The sequence below is a fragment of the Cheilinus undulatus genome, linkage group 24, assembly GCF_018320785.1.
Source record: "Cheilinus undulatus linkage group 24, ASM1832078v1, whole genome shotgun sequence".
NCBI classification, from domain to species: domain Eukaryota; kingdom Metazoa; phylum Chordata; class Actinopteri; order Labriformes; family Labridae; genus Cheilinus; species Cheilinus undulatus.
The window spans coordinates 3,069,806-3,088,206 of NC_054888.1; the positions used below are offsets into that span (position 1 = coordinate 3,069,806).

General features: G+C 35.9%; 1 protein-coding gene across 1 annotated transcript in view; it reads right to left on the reverse strand.

The window, feature by feature from the left end:
• Positions 1 to 15,339: 15,339 nt before the first annotated feature.
• The window catches only part of LOC121506065 (probable ribonuclease ZC3H12C), a 28,388-nt gene continuing 25,326 nt past the window's right edge, over positions 15,340 to 18,401 (reverse strand). Inside the window, exon 6 of the mRNA XM_041781566.1 lies at positions 15,340 to 18,078. Within this exon, the coding sequence (XP_041637500.1) occupies positions 16,526 to 18,078 (1,553 nt within the window). The 3' untranslated portion in view covers positions 15,340 to 16,525. The remainder of the gene's footprint in view (positions 18,079 to 18,401) is intronic.

An 18,401-nucleotide genomic window follows, 5' to 3' on the forward strand; every position in this document is an offset into this window, starting at 1 on the left:
GCACGTTTCAGTGTGTGGATTTTAGCATATGCATGTTAATTTTATAGATTAAGGTTTGATGTTTATAGGAATGCATGCAAGTGTTTGTTTAAGGTTTAAGCCACAGCTGTGCTAAATTAACTGCACTGGTAATTACCAAAATACTTTTTATCTTTCTATAACGGTTAAAACATCAGTGTGTAGAAGTTATTTATGCTAAAATATACTTTTTATTGTTATCATGAAGTTTCAAATTTACTGTTTTACAAAAACAACAGAAAAAACAGGAAAGCACATGATTAATTATTAATTTAGATTCTAGTTATTTCCTGTCATTCCTGAACAGAAAAATCTGTTTTCAGTGGTTTAAATTTATTCTGACCTCTCAGAGAAGCCCAGTGAGCCGGCTCAGTTTGGGGTATAGAAAGCTGAATCCGTTTAAATTCCTCATTCCTGTTTAAAACAGTAGAATCTTCCTGATGCTGGATGGTCTCTGAGGCAGATAGGGAAAGACATCAAGTGTTCTCAGTGAGGTCAAGGCTGCTTTGGAGTCTGTTAGAGACTGGAACAAGGCTTTAAGGGAAGAACAGCTGCTAAGATCCAGGAACTCCTCAGATCTACCAGTGAGCACAAACACTGGACTGTAGGTGACTGGAAGAAGGAACTGTGGACAGACCAGGGTTGCTTCACTAGAAAAGCTGGAGAATTCTAATGCTATTGCACCCACACATTTTAGCACCCACCACCCACACAAATCATGCATCATGAACAAGAACGTCTACCACAACACCGTCGAGCATCACAGAACCCCTTCTGGACTGAATCTGATTGGTCTTGGGTTCATAAACCAAGAATTTGACGAGCCTAAGCACACTCCAAACCTGTGACAGCAGAGACGACTGGACCAAGAAGAAGGAGTCTGGAGGACTGGACAAGTCAAAGTCCAGTTTGATCTAAACCACGGGTGTCAAAATCAAGGTCTGGGGGCCAAATGCAGCCCACGGTGCAGTTTTACCCTGCCCGCAAGATCATTTCATATTTTCATAAGAAGTGGCTGACCGGAATGAGGTCTGCAGATTTCCTCCTGTATAGAAATGTAAATTTATCCTTGAAGATTTTAAAAAAATCATTGTTAAGTTATAAAAATCTGAAATAGCAGAGAGTAGAAATAGATAAAAGTCAGGAATGAGGGAAAGAAACCACTTTGTGTTTTCATTTCATATTTTCATTTTGCATCCCAAGATTATGACTGAAACTTAGGATTTTGACTTTTTATTTTAAATTTTTACCTTCTAAATTCCTGATTTTTACCTGTCCTCTTATTGTGATCTTTGAGTTTCACAATTTTTCATTTTAAGTCATATTGTGACCTTTTAAACTCCTGACTTTGACTTTTAATCCCATATTTTCAATTTTTAAACTCCTGATTGAGAATTTTATCTCATATTTTGACCTTTTAGAGTCACAATTTTGAAATTTTATCTTCTATTTTGAGCTTTTAAACACTTGATTTTGCAATTTATCTCATATCTTGACCTTTAAACTCATGATTTTAACTCTATCTCATATATTTGCCTTTTAAAAACCTTATTTTGACTTTTAATTTTGTATTTTGACCTTTAGGACTTATAAAGTTGACTTTTTATCTCAGATATGGAACCTTTAAGTCAGCAATACAGCGAAAACACAAGTGTTATTCCCAAAAGACTTTTGTATGAAACATCCATGTGTTTTATCATGATTGTAGATCATTTGAATGACTCTTTAACCTCAGGGCAGACAGACCCTACTGCCCCCCTGAAATCTCCAGTAGGTCCCAGACCCCAGGTTGGAAACCCAGGACTTACATTATTATTTCATGCTTCAGTGCAGTGGTTTTCACAGTGTAAGGTGGGCCTCCCCTAGGGGGCGCTGCAGGACTTCAGGGGAAGCAGGAACCATAAACCAGAAAAAAAATTTTGATTTTCTTTGTTGCTGTGTGTGGGGCAAATGGACAAACAAATAATTACTACAGAGCAGTGTTACTCAACCAAATAGCCAATCTGTTGAAAAATACCTTTGCAAGAGCCACAATCTAAGTGGTGAAAACAGCTTAAAGAAGCAATAAAAATAAGTTACAGGTGGCAAAAACAGGTGATAAGGGGCGAAAATGGGGAGATAAGTGGAAAAAGGGTCAGAAAGCAGCAAAGATGGGTGAGAAGTGACAAAAACAAGGGAAATAAAAAAAGAGGGAAAAGTGACTAAAATAGTCAAAAAGCAATCAAGAGTGGCAGAAATGGGCAAAAAAAAAAAAACAGGAAACAAATGGTATTTACTGGCAAAAGATAGCTTAAATGGGCGAAAAGTGGCAAAAAAAAAATGTGGAGAAAAAGAGGCAAAAAAAGAAGGTGCAAAGATGGGCAAAAAAGGAAATAAGTGGTATTTAATGGCAAAAAGTAGCTTAAATGGGTGAAAAGTGGCAAAAAATGTGAAAAAGGGCAAAAATTGTCCCTTTATTAACCTTTTCTGGGGTAATAATGTTCAAAATTAATATGTAAAAGAGCCACAAATAATCACAAAAGAGTTGGCTCCAGAGCAAAATGTTGAGTGACACTGCTACAGAGACTATACTGTAGAGTCAACGATTAAAGTTAGTATTTAAAGTTAGTCTAGTTTTAGTCGACAAAAACTCAGAACATTTTAGTCTAGTTTTAGTCGACAAAAACTCAAAACATTTCAGTCTAGTTTTAGTCAACAAAAACTCAAAACATTTTAGTCTAGTTTTAGTCAACAAAAACTCAAAACATTTTAGTCTAGTTTTAGTCAACAAAAACTCCAAATATTTTAGTCTAGTTTTAGTCAACTAAAACTCAAAACATTTTAGTCTAGTTTTAGTCAACTAAAACTCAAAACATTTTAGTCTAGTTTTAGTCAACAAAAACTCAAAATATTTTAGTCTAGTTTTAGTCAACAAAAACTCAAAACATTTTAGTCTAGTTTTAGTCAACTAAAACTCAAAATATTTTAGTCTAGTTTTAGTTGACAAAAACTCAAAACATTTTAGTCTAGTTTTAGTCAACTAAAACTCAAAACATTTTAGTCTAGTTTTAGTCAACAAAAACTCAAAACATTTTAGTCTAGTTTTAGTCAACAAAAACTCAAAACATTTTAGTCTAGTTTTAGTCAACAAAAACTCCAAATATTTTAGTCTAGTTTTAGTCAACAAAAACTCAAAACATTTTAGTCTAGTTTTAGTCAACAAAAACTCAAAACATTTTAGTCTAGTTTTAGTCAACAAATTTTCCAAATATTTTAGTCTAGTTTTAGTTGACAAAAACTCAAAACATTTTAGTCTAGTTTTAGTCAACAAAAACTCAAAACATTTTAGTCTAGTTTTAGTCAACAAAAACTCAAAACATTTTAGTCTAGTTTTAGTCAACAAAAACTCAAAACATTTTAGTCTAGTTTTAGTTGACAAAAACTCAAAACATTTTAGTCTAGTTTTAGTCAACAAAAACTCCAAATATTTTAGTCTAGTTTTAGTCGACAAAAACTCAAAATAATTTAGTCTAGTTTTAGTTGACAAAAACTCAAAACATTTTAGTCTAGTTTTAGTCAACAAAAACTCCAAATATTTTAGTCTAGTTTTAGTCAACAAAAACTCAAAACATTTTAGTCTAGTTTTAGTTGACAAAAACTCAAAACATTTTAGTCTAGTTTTAGTCAACAAAAACTCAAAATATTTTAGTCTAGTTTTAGTCAACAAAAACTCAAAATAATTTAGTCTAGTTTTAGTCAACAAAAACTCAAAATAATTTAGTCTAGTTTAAGTTGACAAAAACTCAAAACATTTTAGTCTAGTTTTAGTCAACTAAAACTCAAAACATTTTAGTCTAGTTTTAGTCAACAAAAACTCAAAACATTTTAGTCTAGTTTTAGTCAACAAAAACTCAAAACATTTTAGTCTAGTTTTAGTCAACAAAAACTCAAAACATTTTAGTCTAGTTTTAGTCAACTAAAACTCAAAACATTTCAGTCTAGTTTTAGTTGAAAAAAACTCCAAATATTTTAGTCTAGGTTTAGTCAACTAAACTCAAAACATTTTAGTCTAGTTTTAGTCAACTAAACTCAAAACATTTTAGTCTAGTTTTAGTCAACTAAACTCAAAACATTTTAGTCTAGTTTTAGTCAACTAAACTCAAAACATTTTAGTCTAGTTTTGGTCCATGAAAACTCAAAATATTTTAGTGTAGTTTAGTTGACGAAACTCAAAACATTTAAGTCTAGTTTTAGTCTAGGTTTAGTCAACGAACACTCAAAACATTTTAGTCTTGTTTCAGTTGACAAAACTCAAAACATTTTAGTCTAGTTCTAATCGACGAAAACTCAAAACATTTTAGTCTAGTTTTAGTCAACTAAACTCAAAACATTTTAGTCTAGTTTTAGTCAACTAAAACTCAAAACATTTTAGTCTAGTTTTAGTCAACAAAAACTCAAAACATTTTAGTCTAGTTTTAGTCAACAAAAACTCAAAACATTTCAGTCTAGTTTTAGTTGAAAAAATCTCAAAACATTTTAGTCTAGTTTTAGTTGACAAAAACTCAAAACATTTTGGTCTAGTTGTAGTCAACAAAAACTCAAAACATTTTAGTCTAGTTTTAGTCAACAAAAACTCAAAACATTTTAGTCTAGTTTTAGTCAACAAAAACTCAAAACATTTTAGTCTAGTTTTAGTCAACTAAAACTCAAAATATTTTAGTCTAGTTTTAGTTGACAAAAACTCAAAACATTTTAGTCTAGTTTTAGTCAACAAAAACTCAAAACATTTTAGTCTAGTTTTAGTCAACTAAAACTCAAAATATTTTAGTCTAGTTTTAGTTGACAAAAACTCAAAACATTTTAGTCTAGTTTTAGTCAACAAAAACTCAAAACATTTTAGTCTAGTTTTAGTCAACTAAAACTCAAAATATTTTAGTCTAGTTTTAGTTGACAAAAACTCAAAACATTTTAGTCTAGTTTTAGTCAACAAAAACTCAAAATATTTTAGTCTAGTTTTAGTTGACAAAAACTCAAAACATTTTGGTCTAGTTTTAGTCAACAAAAACTCAAAACATTTTAGTCTAGTTGTAGTCAACAAAAACTCAAAACATTTTAGTCTAGTTTTAGTCAACTAAAACTCAAAATATTTTAGTCTAGTTTTAGTTGACAAAAACTCAAAACATTTTAGTCTAGTTTTAGTCAACAAAAACTCAAAATATTTTAGTCTAGTTTTAGTCAACAAAAACTCAAAACATTTTAGTCTAGTTTTAGTCAACTAAAACTCAAAATATTTTAGTCTAGTTTTAGTTGACAAAAACTCAAAACATTTTAGTCTAGTTTTAGTCAACAAAAACTCAAAATATTTTAGTCTAGTTTTAGTCAACAAAAACTCAAAATAATTTAGTCTAGTTTTAGTCAACAAAAACTCAAAATAATTTAGTCTAGTTTAAGTTGACAAAAACTCAAAACATTTTAGTCTAGTTTTAGTCAACTAAAACTCAAAACATTTTAGTCTAGTTTTAGTCAACAAAAACTCAAAACATTTTAGTCTAGTTTTAGTCAACAAAAACTCAAAACATTTTAGTCTAGTTTTAGTCAACAAAAACTCAAAACATTTTAGTCTAGTTTTAGTCAACTAAAACTCAAAACATTTCAGTCTAGTTTTAGTTGAAAAAAACTCCAAATATTTTAGTCTAGTTTTAGTTGACAAAAACTCAAAACATTTTAGTCTAGTTTTAGTCAACAAAAACTCAAAACATTTTAGTCTAGTTTTAGTCAACAAAAACTCAAAACATTTTAGTCTAGTTTTAGTCAACAAAAACTCAAAACATTTTAGTCTAGTTTTAGTCAACTAAAACTCAAAACATTTCAGTCTAGTTTTAGTTGAAAAAAACTCAAAATATTTTAGTCTAGTTTTAGTCAACAAAAACTCAAAATAATTTAGTCTAGTTTTAGTTGACAAAAACTCAAAACATTTTAGTCTAGTTTTAGTCAACTAAAACTCAAAACATTTTAGTCTAGTTTTAGTTGACAAAAACTCAAAACATTTTAGTCTAGTTTTAGTCAACTAAAACTCAAAACATTTTAGTCTAGTTTTAGTCAACAAAAACTCAAAACATTTTAGTCTAGTTTTAGTCAACAAAAACTCAAAACATTTCAGTCTAGTTTTAGTTGAAAAAATCTCAAAACATTTTAGTCTAGTTTTAGTTGACAAAAACTCAAAACATTTTGGTCTAGTTGTAGTCAACAAAAACTCAAAACATTTTAGTCTAGTTTTAGTCAACAAAAACTCAAAACATTTTAGTCTAGTTTTAGTCAACAAAAACTCAAAACATTTTAGTCTAGTTTTAGTCAACTAAAACTCAAAATATTTTAGTCTAGTTTTAGTTGACAAAAACTCAAAACATTTTAGTCTAGTTTTAGTCAACAAAAACTCAAAACATTTTAGTCTAGTTTTAGTCAACTAAAACTCAAAATATTTTAGTCTAGTTTTAGTTGACAAAAACTCAAAACATTTTAGTCTAGTTTTAGTCAACAAAAACTCAAAACATTTTAGTCTAGTTTTAGTCAACTAAATCTCAAAACCTTTTAGTCTAGTTTTAGTCAACAAAACTCAAACATTTTAGTCTAGTTTTAGTCAACAAAAACTCAAAATATTTTAGTCTAGTTTTAGTTGACAAAAACTCAAAACATTTTGGTCTAGTTTTAGTCAACTAAAACTCAAAACATTTTAGTCTAGTTTTAGTCAACAAAAACTCAAAACATTTTAGTCTAGTTTTAGTCAACAAAAACTCAAAACATTTTAGTCTAGTTTTAGTCAACAAAAACTCAAAACATTTTAGTCTAGTTTTAGTCAACTAAAACTCAAAACATTTCAGTCTAGTTTTAGTTGAAAAAAACTCCAAATATTTTAGTCTAGTTTTAGTTGACAAAAACTCAAAACATTTTAGTCTAGTTTTAGTCAACAAAAACTCAAAACATTTTAGTCTAGTTTTAGTCAACAAAAACTCAAAACATTTTAGTCTAGTTTTAGTCAACAAAAACTCAAAACATTTTAGTCTAGTTTTAGTCAACTAAAACTCAAAACATTTCAGTCTAGTTTTAGTTGAAAAAAACTCAAAATATTTTAGTCTAGTTTTAGTCAACAAAAACTCAAAATAATTTAGTCTAGTTTTAGTTGACAAAAACTCAAAACATTTTAGTCTAGTTTTAGTCAACTAAAACTCAAAACATTTTAGTCTAGTTTTAGTTGACAAAAACTCAAAACATTTTAGTCTAGTTTTAGTCAACTAAAACTCAAAACATTTTAGTCTAGTTTTAGTCAACAAAAACTCAAAACATTTTAGTCTAGTTTTAGTCAACAAAAACTCAAAACATTTCAGTCTAGTTTTAGTTGAAAAATCTCAAAACATTTAAGTCTAGTTTTAGATGACAAAAACTCAAAACATTTTAGTCTAGTTTTATTCAACTAAAACTCAAACCATTTTAGTCGAGTTTTAGACAACAAAAACTCAAAACATTTTAGTCTAGTTTTAGTCAACAGAAACTCAAAACATTTAAGTCTAGTTTTAGTCAACTAAAACGCAAAAACATTTTAATCTTGTTTTAGTCAAGAAAAACTCAAAACATTTTAATCTTGTTTTAGTCAACAAAAACTCAAAACATTTTAGTCTAGTTTTAGTCAACTAAAACTCAAAATATTTTAGTCTAGTTTTAGTTGACAAAAACTCAAAACATTTTAGTCTAGTTTTAGTCAACAAAAACTCAAAACATTTTAGTCTAGTTTTAGTCAACAAAAACTCAAAATATTTTAGTCTAGTTTTAGTTGACAAAAACTCAAAACATTTTAGTCTAGTTTTAGTCAACAAAAACTCAAAATATTTTAGTCTAGTTTTAGTCAACAAAAACTCAAAACATTTTAGCATAATTTTAGTCAACGAAAACTCAAAACATTTGAATCTAGTTTTAGTTGACAAAAAGTCAAAACTTTTTAGTCTAGTTTAAGTCAACAAAAAGTCAAAACATTTTGGTCTAGTTTTAGTTGACGAAAACTCAAAACATTTTAGTCTAGTTTTAGTCAACGAAAACTCAAAACATTTTAGTCTAGTTTTAGTCAACGAAATCTCAAAACATTTTAGTCTAGTTTGAGTTGACGAAAACACAAAACATTTTAGTCTAGTTTTAGTCAACAAAAGTCAAAACATTTTAGTCTAGTTTTAGTCAACAAAAACTCAAAACATTTTAGTCTAGTTTAAGTCAACAAAAAGTCAAAACATTTTAGTCTCGTTTAAGTTGACAAAAACTCAAAACATTTTAGTCTAGTTTTAGTCAACAAAAACTCAAAACATTTTAGTCTAGTTTTAGTCAACGAAAACTCAAAACATTTTAGTCTAGTTTTAGTCAACTAAAAGTCAAAATATTTTAGTCTATTTTTAGTTGACAAAAACTCAAAACATTTTAGTCTAGTTTTAGTCAACAAAAACTCAAAACATTTTAGTCTAGTTTTAGTCAACAAAAACTCAAAACATTTTAGTCTAGTTTTAGTCAACGAAAACTCAAAACATTTTAGTCTAGTTTTAGTCAACAAAAACTCAAAACATTTTAGTCTAGTTTTAGTCAACAAAAACTCAAAACATTTTAGTCTAGTTTTAGTCAACAAAAACTCAAAACATTTTAGTCTAGTTTTAGTCAACAAAAACTCAAAACATTTTAGTCTAGTTTTAGTCAACAAAAACTCAAAACATTTTAGTCTAGTTTTAGTTGACAAAAACTCAAAACATTTTAGTCTAGTTTTAGTCAACAAAAACTCAAAACATTTTAGTCTAGTTTTAGTCAACAAAAACTCAAAACATTTTAGTCTAGTTTTAGTTGACAAAAACTCAAAACATTTTAGTCTAGTTTTAGTCAACAAAAACTCCAAATATTTTAGTCTAGTTTTAGTCAACAAAAACTCAAAACATTTTAGTCTAGTTTTAGTCAACAAAAACTCAAAACATTTTAGTCTAGTTTTAGTTGAAAAAAACTCAAAACATTTTAGTCTAGTTTTAGTCAACAAATCATCACAGATCTATTTTTGTCTGCTTAGTCTAGATTTTGTCATGGAAAAAATGCGTTTAATGAACATTTTAGTCATAGTTTTAGTCGACAAGATTAACACTGGTACCAGGAAAGGCTGAAGATGAAGGATGATCTGCTAGTTAATTACTGAAACTAAATATCTGATTGCCACAGTAAGATGGATGTTTAAAGACATGCAAACCAAAACATTAAAAATAGAGAAAATGTTGCTTGGATTTTTTAAATGCTATTTTTTGTGGGTGTGGGGCTACGAGGGGGAGGCTCACTTGCCCACACTTTGAAAACCCCTGCTTTGGTTTTTAGTTCTTCACTCGTGTTAATGCAGGATAACATTTCCGACAAACCTTAGTTTCTTCCCCCAGCCATAGTTCTCTGTCAGACCAAATAAGATCGACCTCCAGGATTTATTTTACCCTCTACCTTTACAAGCCTTCCAGGGACGGCTGCTGAGAAGCATCCCCACAGCAGCATCCCCACAGCATGATGCTGCCACCACTGTGCTCCACAGCGGGGATGGTGTGTTAGTGTAAAAATGTCATGTGAGGAATAAGTCAGAGATGTTTAAAGCAAAACTCTTTTTAATTAACAATTCACAGTTACAGTTGAAAATATAATCAGTCATAGTTAGTCTACTGAAACAGAATAATCATGCTATCGTTGTTTAGGGACAGAGCGTTGTATCACCTGCAGCACAGAAGGGAATGTTATAAAATGGTTTCCAGTTTTACTATCACAGACGTCCATAAATGCCACGTTTCTGGACGGTTCTACTGAAACCAACACAACACTTACTGCAGAAACACAGGCCAGGGTTGTTTTTAGAGAAATCTTTACAGCTAGCATCATGTCACAGTTCAGGCATAAACACAAATATTTACAAACAAAAGGAAAACATGCAGAAACAAAACATGCATAACAGATAGCTGAACATAGTTCAGAGTATTGGATGTGTCATAAGCACAATGCCATGAAGAGGCATTACTTTGGGCCCACGCTCAGTGCCACGCTGACACACGGTGCCAGGAGGCCAGAACGAAGGCGCTTCTTCAATATACTCAAAGGTTCTCTCATCAACAGCACGTGTTCCTGTACAGCTCTTCACCGTCGGTACAGTGGGACACGTTGGATAGGAAAGAAACCTGCGGGCTTTATGGAGCTGGCTTGGAACGAACCGGATAGTGAGCTCGTGATTGATCCATGGCGGCCATTTTTAAAGGTATGCCACATTTCTGTCAGCCTTATCAGGTTAGAACATGAGTGAAATCATTTATTATTTAAATTAAATGCTAACTTTTCCCACATGAATCAAAACACTTGATTTTTCCTGTAAAGTCTGGCAGTTTGGACTATTTTTATCCTGGGATAAAAGTGCTGGTTGTCTCATGACAGCAAGATGATTTCTAAGTTTTCTCATGGTCGTGGGAACTTAACCTGATACTTTGAGAAATGAAGAGTTATCCAGGGATAATTCAATGGAGAAAACATCCTCAACAGACTTTTTATGGGCAATTTGAGTAAAGAAAACACAGATATGCACCAGTTTAAGGCCACCATACTAGGAAGTCATGTACTAATTCAAAGAAATGTCAGCACTGGCTTAGTAAGTGCAACGGTAGCTTCTAAAGTCAGATTTCCTGCAGGTTAAAGAATAATTCACTGCTTCAAAGAGGACATTGTTTTTTTAGGTTAGCATAGCTTTATATGTTTACAAATACATTAAAATAGCCTGGAGTTAGCTCGCTAAACCTCCTTTTTAAAGAGTAGACATTAAATAAAACATTGCTTAATTTATTTAAAATTCTGCAGGTAGAGGTCAGAGTGGCACAGAAAACAGGCTAGGTACATTATTGACACATTTTAGCAGTTTTAATGGTTGATAACTTTAAATCAGTGGTTAATATTTGTTTCTATTAAGACTTCATCTTTTTGTGAAGTCAGCAGTTGCATAATATAAACTTACCAATCACGTCACTAGCTAACTCGGCTTAAAAGATGCCGGCCCCGCCCCTTTCAGGGCGAATAATTCCAGCAAAATAAATAATGGTAAAAAAGCTTAAAATGAGAAAACCACACAGTTTAACAGCTATTAGGCACCTGAATCAGACAGGGGAAGAACTTGTTTCTCACATTTTTACTGCTCTAAGGCTACTTTGTAACTTCTTTTTGTCACTTTTAATCCAGTTTTACTGCTTTAAGGCTAATTTGTGACTTTTTTGCCCTTTTAATCCATTTTTACAGCTTTAAGGCTACTTTGTCACTTCTTTTGCCCTTTTAATCCATTTTTACTGCTTTAAGGCTACTTTGTCACTTCTTTTTTGCCCTTTTAATCCATTTTTACAGCTTTAAGGCTACTTTGTCACTTCTTTTTGCCCTTTTAATCCATTTTTACAGCTTTAAGGCTACTTTGTCACTTCTTTTTGCCCTTTTAATCCATTTTTACTGCTTTAACGCTACTTTGTCACTTCTTTTTGCCACTTTTAATCCATTTTTACAGTTTTAAGGCTACTTTGTCACTTCTTTTTGCCCTTTTAATCCATTTTTACTGCTTTAACGCTACTTTGTCACTTCTTTTTGCCCTTTTAATCCATTTTTACTGCTTTAACGCTACTTTGTCACTTCTTTTTGCCACTTTTAATTCAGTTTTACAGTTTTAAGGCTACTTTGTCACTTCTTTTTGCCACTTTTAATCCATTTTTACTGCTTTAAGGCTACTTTGTCACTTCTTTTTGCCACTTTTAATCCATTTTTACAGTTTTAAGGCTACTTTGTCACTTCTTTTTGCCACTTTTAATCCATTTTTACTGCTTTAAGGCTACTTTGTCACTTTTTTTGACTCCATCTGTATTGATGGATAATCAATGGTTTAAAAAAAAAAAAACCCTGATCTTTTACCTCCAGTGAAATCGCTCCTCTCTAGGTAGTGCTTAGGTAGAGTAACATGCATTTAAAGTGGCCGCCATGGGATAAAGGACTTACTCATTATATCAGTGATATTGTAGGATGGTTAGGGCCTGTCCACTGAATGTTTAATTTCACTCCAAAGATAGGTCTGTTCATGAGCAAAAATCTATTTCCTGTGGTTTCAAGCATTTAAAGTCATTTAACAGGATATTTAAGCGTAGAAAATCTAAAATGAACCGACCCCAACCTCTATAGTTTCAGATGAAGTAAGAAGTAAACTGGAAGCAGCGTTTCCACCAAGTGTCCTGGTTCAGGTTTAGAACGGTTCACAGATATTTGCATTTACATGTTGAGCAGGAAAGAGCTGACTATCTAGAGATGCACCTGTGGGAAAATTAAATGTGTCGGTGCATACCTGGAACAGTCTTATGTTTTTAGCCTCCTTCTGTTGTGTGCGTAGCCATGTAATTAGGAAGCGTGGAGCTGGACATCGACAGGAGACAGAAACTTCCTGTGTGAAAATTTAATTCCACAAAAATGCCGTTTCTTTGCAGTGGCGTCGCTTCTTTAGTTTGCACATCTACTAGCAGTAATACGGTAGTTGAGCTCACAGCCTTCTGGGACAGATTCACAGCTACTGAGCGGCTCTGCCTTTCTCTGATGAGCCTTCTGATCGAACCAGCGCTCCACTGGGTTTATTTACTCATCAGCATACTCCCCGTTTTCTTTGAAAGCATTGTTAAGACCTGGTGAGGGAGAAAAGCGGTTAAAAAGTTGCCCCAGAGCTCACTGGTTTGGCACTTATGGGACTGACGGCACATGTTTCATACTGGTATTCTGATTGCAGTGGTTTAGAGCAGTGGTTCTCAACGTTTGGGTTGGGACCCCCATGGAGGTCGCGAGACACTGGGGGGGGGGGTGTCGCAAGATGCCCTAAAGAAACTACGAATATTTTTTAAATTACACCAATTTTGCTAAATTTTAACCAGTTTTTATCACTTTTACCCACCAATTTTGCCAATTTTAACACATTTTAACTACTTAAAACCCATTTTTCCCATTTCAAACCCTTTCCAACACTTTTTTATGCCTTTTTTTGCCACTTTTATACCACATTTTGCTACTTTACACCTATTGTTGCCTCTGTTGACCCATTATTGCCTCTATTAACAACTTTTTACCACACTTTATGCCCATTTCAACCACATTTCACTATTTGATATGCTCATTTTTAACAGTTGAACGCATTTCTGCCAATTTCTGCCCATTTTTCTGTCTCAGTTAACCCTTTTTGCCGGTTTATATCAATGTTTTATCCCATCTCACCAAATCTCCACCCATTTTTGCCAATTTAAAGTCAATTCAGCCACTTTTTGATTCCCCGTACCACTATCTATGCCCGTTTTTGCCACTTCAACCAATTTTTTGCCACTTTTTGCTTATTTTTTGCCAATTTGATCATATTGTTGCCACTTCTAAGCAATTTCTGCTACTTTTAAAATCCAATTTCAACACCTTTTCAGCCATTTTTTGCCATTTTAACCCATTTTATTTCTGTTTTTAACAAAAGGGATTTAAACCCATTTTTAAGAAGGCTATCTACCACAAAAATTAATAAAAAGTATACTTGCTTCTTTGATAAGAGTGGTTATTTTTCAGGTTAAAGCTCTCCCCTTTATCCCCACTGTACTTTCAGGTACAGTGGGGGTTCCTGGTCTCTTACACCTTTATTTTTGGGGTCCTGGGCTACAGATGCAGACAACTATTGCGATGCTATGCTAGTGCTTCTTATACACTAAATTTGATGGTGTTTACCAGCTGCAGCTGTGATTTTCTTCTGGGATAAGTAGTTCCATGGCCAGAGGAAGGAGAGCACAGAATTCTAGATGAACTCTGTAGTACCGTACCAAACCGGACTGAACCGAACCGGACTGAACCGAAGCGGACTGCTTGGTGGAAACCATATGGAGATTTAATTGGTGCCCATGTTTACCAAAGCCAGCTTCAAACCCAAAAGCGTGATTATAGAGATTGTGATACCTAACCAAAGTAGGCAGACAACTCCTTTAGTTTCATAACATACGTGAAATAATTGTCTTAAAGCAATTTCCACAAGATTAAAAGTTGGAACATCTCGATTGGAACAAAGCTGTTGTCAATGCACTTCCTCATAAGCAACAAAACAGCGAGTGTTTGATAAATACAGATCAACAAGTCCATGTACTGTATATAACACCAGCGACTTAGTTAATGATACAATTTGTATCAAACGAGGTTTTCTCTGTCTAGCATGGATTCAGCTGGGATCTGCTACAGACGAGGCTGGACGCTGTTCACCAAAAGCACAGCAGGGTTAAATATATTTACAGTACGTACATGTTTGATGTTCTCTGTCTGTAGCAGAAACCAGAGTCGACCCAGAGTAGAGGGCCAGAGAGAGAGAGAGAGAGAGAGAGAGAAAGAGAGAGATGTCCCTTACTAAAACTAAGGTACACACGACAGGGTCACCCATCTCTACAGCTACAACTCTGACGTCGTCTCCAATGAGACGGCCATCTTTCAGACACCCGACGAAGGCCAAACGACACACGAAGAGATAAATATAGTACACAGACCTCAGTCAGAGAGAAGTTTGAAGAAGGACGGAGGACCAGGAGGAGGTTTGAAAACAGTCACCAAGTTGTCCAGCTGAAATTCAAACTCTGTCTGCCTCAGGTCTTCGAAATAGTACAGCAGGAAGAGCACTAAGGCTGTCAACATGTTCATATGGGAAAAAACCTCTTTTTTTTCTGTCTGCTGAAGGTTTGAGAAACTTACAATCAGATTTTTCACCAAATTCTGCAGACAGAATAAAAAAACTCATACACTTCTGCTCTAAAACACTGATGAGCAATCCAGGCTGGCTACACACTAGACTAGCAGATATTTTATGTGTTTTTGGACTTTATTTTGATAGCTGAAGACAGGCTTGAAATATGTGGAGAGGGAAAGGAGGAGTCCATCCTTAAAGGGGACATATTCGACCCCTTTAAGACAAGTTAATATCGGTTTCAGAGTCCCCAAAACATGCCTGTGAAGCTTGTTGCTGATAAACACTCCAGTTTTGGATTTTTGCATGTCTAAAATCCTCTCTGTTTCAGCCCTGCTCAGAACGAGCTGTGGCTTTAAATGTTACTGAGCTGTCTGACTCCGCCCCTGGCCACGCCCCTCACAGGAAATGGATGTTGCTTAATGGATGTGGCTCTCCAGATCTTCTGAGGATCAGGAGAGGAGGGTGGAACTTACTTCCAAGCAGGGAGGGGCAACTGAACCTGGGGGCGGGGCTAACTCCCCAAAAAAGGGGAAAATCTGAGAACGGCTTGGTTCAGCACACATTTTCTGAAAGGTGGAGAAGGAGAGGGGTGATGGAATGGATTTTTCTGGTTCCTGAGGGATTGTGGACAGGCCAGAAAAGCCTTAGAGTGTATTTTGCTAGCCTTCAAATTCGGACGTCTGTTCAAGTGAACTAACAGGAGCCTGCAGTGTAGGGTCCACAGCGCCCCCTAGCCCCTTGAAACAGCACTGATATCTTCCCCTATGAAATGGGACAACCCTCCAGACTCCTGCAGTATAGTAACTGCTGTTTTTTTTTTATTATATCCAAAATCAAAAGACCATAATGCATTAAAAAGATTAAATTATATTAGATTGTTGTCAAACAATCTGGAAAAATCACTTCAATCTCATTTTGACCTTTTAACCTCATGATTTTGAATTTCTATCCTTTGTGGTTAAATGTTGGCCCTGTTAGGCTCTGATGGAGTTTGACAGTCCTGCTCTAGAGTGTAGCCAGCCTTAGACAATGTGCCAGAGTCAATTTAAAAGAGGGAAAACTCAGATTTGGGTGCCTAGGACTTCTATCTTTGTTGCCAATATATAGAAACAGGTATTGATATAATCTGATGGTTTCCAAGCTTTAAAGAGAAAGTCATGAAAAGAGAAAGAACTGTCTTAAATTTATGAATACATTGGAAACATTTCAATGTATCTGTGAAATTTAGATCCTGTGAAGGAGTTTGCTTGCATGTTTTTGTTACTTAAAACAAAAATTAACTCACTTTTGGTTGCCTAGGACGATGTCATTATCTGATTTATACTTGAACCATACTAAAGTTTCAGATTTGGGCCTGGAGAGCACATAACCTGTGGTAATATTTAAATAATCCTTCCTCTCAGCCATATTTGATATCAGTGTAGTAACAAAAAAGTGCCTTTTGAATTCGATGCATAAAAAGTTCTTCATGAACAGACCTCTGCTAAATAAATAAAGAAAAAGAGGGCAGATCCAGTCAGAGGTTTCCTCAGGTGTATGCTCCTTCTCTCTTTAGAGTTGTTTTACCTGCCGTGCACAGTGACTAGAGCTGTGATTGGTCCATCTACAGCATCGTTGTTCATTCATAAGAGTAGAAAGGCTCATCCAAAGCTTCCAAGTGCAGAGGAGGTAAGCTCTAGTTTCCTACTCTTACATACCGCTGTTGTTTTGGGTTTAAATGGCGATCTTGTTTGTTTTTCAGTATCCTGTTTGAGCTTTCTCCGCCAGAATGGCGGCAGCAAGCTGCTGTGGGTCTGTGATGTGGGGGCTCCTCGCCATCACCCGGCTCACCAGCTCAGACGGGAAGATGTTGCACAGGTTGACATACACCTTCTCCCTCATGTCTTCGTAGCGGGTGTGCGCAGGGGACTCTGGGTGGATATATGAGGGCGGGGCATGCGAGGGAAGTGAGAGGTGGGAGCTGTAGGGAGGTAGAGGGGCGCTGGGCGGGTGAGACGGGGGTGGTGGGTGGTTTAGGTAGTGAGTCGGGGATGGGTGGAGGGCAGGGTGAGAGGAATGGTGAGGGGCGTAGCCATCCTGGGGCCAAGGCGGGGCGTGCCAGGAGGACTGACGGGTGTCAGGAAGGCTCTGATAGGCTGACGCCTCGTACCTGGACGGCGGTAGCGGAGGCTGTCTGTAGTACGAGTCCCACCCAGTTAGAGCTTTAGAGCGGTGATGGTGTGAGGTGGAGAGGTGCTCATACAGGTGTGAGTCTGACACGCTTTCAGCTCGGGTGGGGGCCAGACAGCGCCCTAAAGGTGAGCCGGGAGGGTGGGGGTTGGACTGTGGGAGGGAGTGGTAGTCGCCGGGGCAGCTGGAGCGTGCGGCCAGCGGCTGGTGCTGGAGATGTGGAGGTAACGGGTACAGAGGGCGCTTTGGTGGGGTGTCGGGTGGTGGCTGATCGTGAGCGCAGGTCCGGAGGTGGTAGCTGTGGACTGCAGGGTTGGACGCGTGGCCGTGCTGGATGTTTGTGTACTCTGCAGGATGGAGGCTGCAGAGTTCGTGGTTTGAAGCAGCGTGGTGAGGATACAGCCGGCTGTGAGGGTTGGCGAAGTGCATACTGTCTTCCAGTAACGGATCAGGAGGACATCCGGGACACGGCCTCTCGCTGTACGAGTCGCAGCTGCTACCACAACTCACACTGCTCTCGCTGCCGCATTCAGACCCCGCCGAGCCCATGGAGCCCAGCCGCAGGTCCGAGTCATTGGGGAAGCGACAGTCCGGGCTGCGTCTGGAGGACAGGCTCAGGCCGGAGTAAGCACGTGTCACCGAGTAGTAGCTCAGGTCCGGAGACTCACAGTGAGGGTAAAGGTCATGACCCGGGGCGGACAGGGCGTGAGGAGTGGTCGCTCTTGGCTGCTGCTCCTGTGGAAGGCTCAGAGCAGAGGGAGGAGCTCCTCCAGGAGCAGGAGACACAGTCAGACTCCCGCTACAGCTGCTGCCTCCACCGCTACCACACAGGCCGCTCTTCTGGCTCTCCAGCCGGCCTTTCACCAGCAGCTTCTCCTCGGCGTCGCTGTACGACAGGGCGCGGATGCTTGGGTCGGACTGGCGCTTCGGAGCGCCTTTCTTCACCTCGATGCTGCCAGCGGGAACGCTGTGGCTCTTCACAAGCCCGGGGTCTGTCTGGTGTTTGGTGGTGACGCAGGTTTTGGCGCTGGCACGCAGCTCATCGGCCACGGCACGCTGAGGCTGAGCTCCCCTCTCTGGATGGTAATATTTACACTTGTGGCCGTAAGTGCACTTCTTTCCTGGAGCAGACAGGAGGAGACGGATTTAACTACACAGGAAGTATTCAGCAAAAAGCATGCAAACTTTCAGAAGGCATTGTTTACACTCCAAACTTGGCCTTGTTTTACATGTGGCTTGTTTTTGATTTATTCACTTATTACTTGTGTGCACACACTGATAAATAAATAAACCTTTCCATAAAACAACACACATACCTCAAGCAGTCCAGGCTCATTTATTTATATCTGCTAATTTATTTTTCTTCTTAATATTAATGTAGTCCATTAAACCACCAGGATTTTAACTGTGACATTATTTTTGATACATTATAGAGAGTGAATAG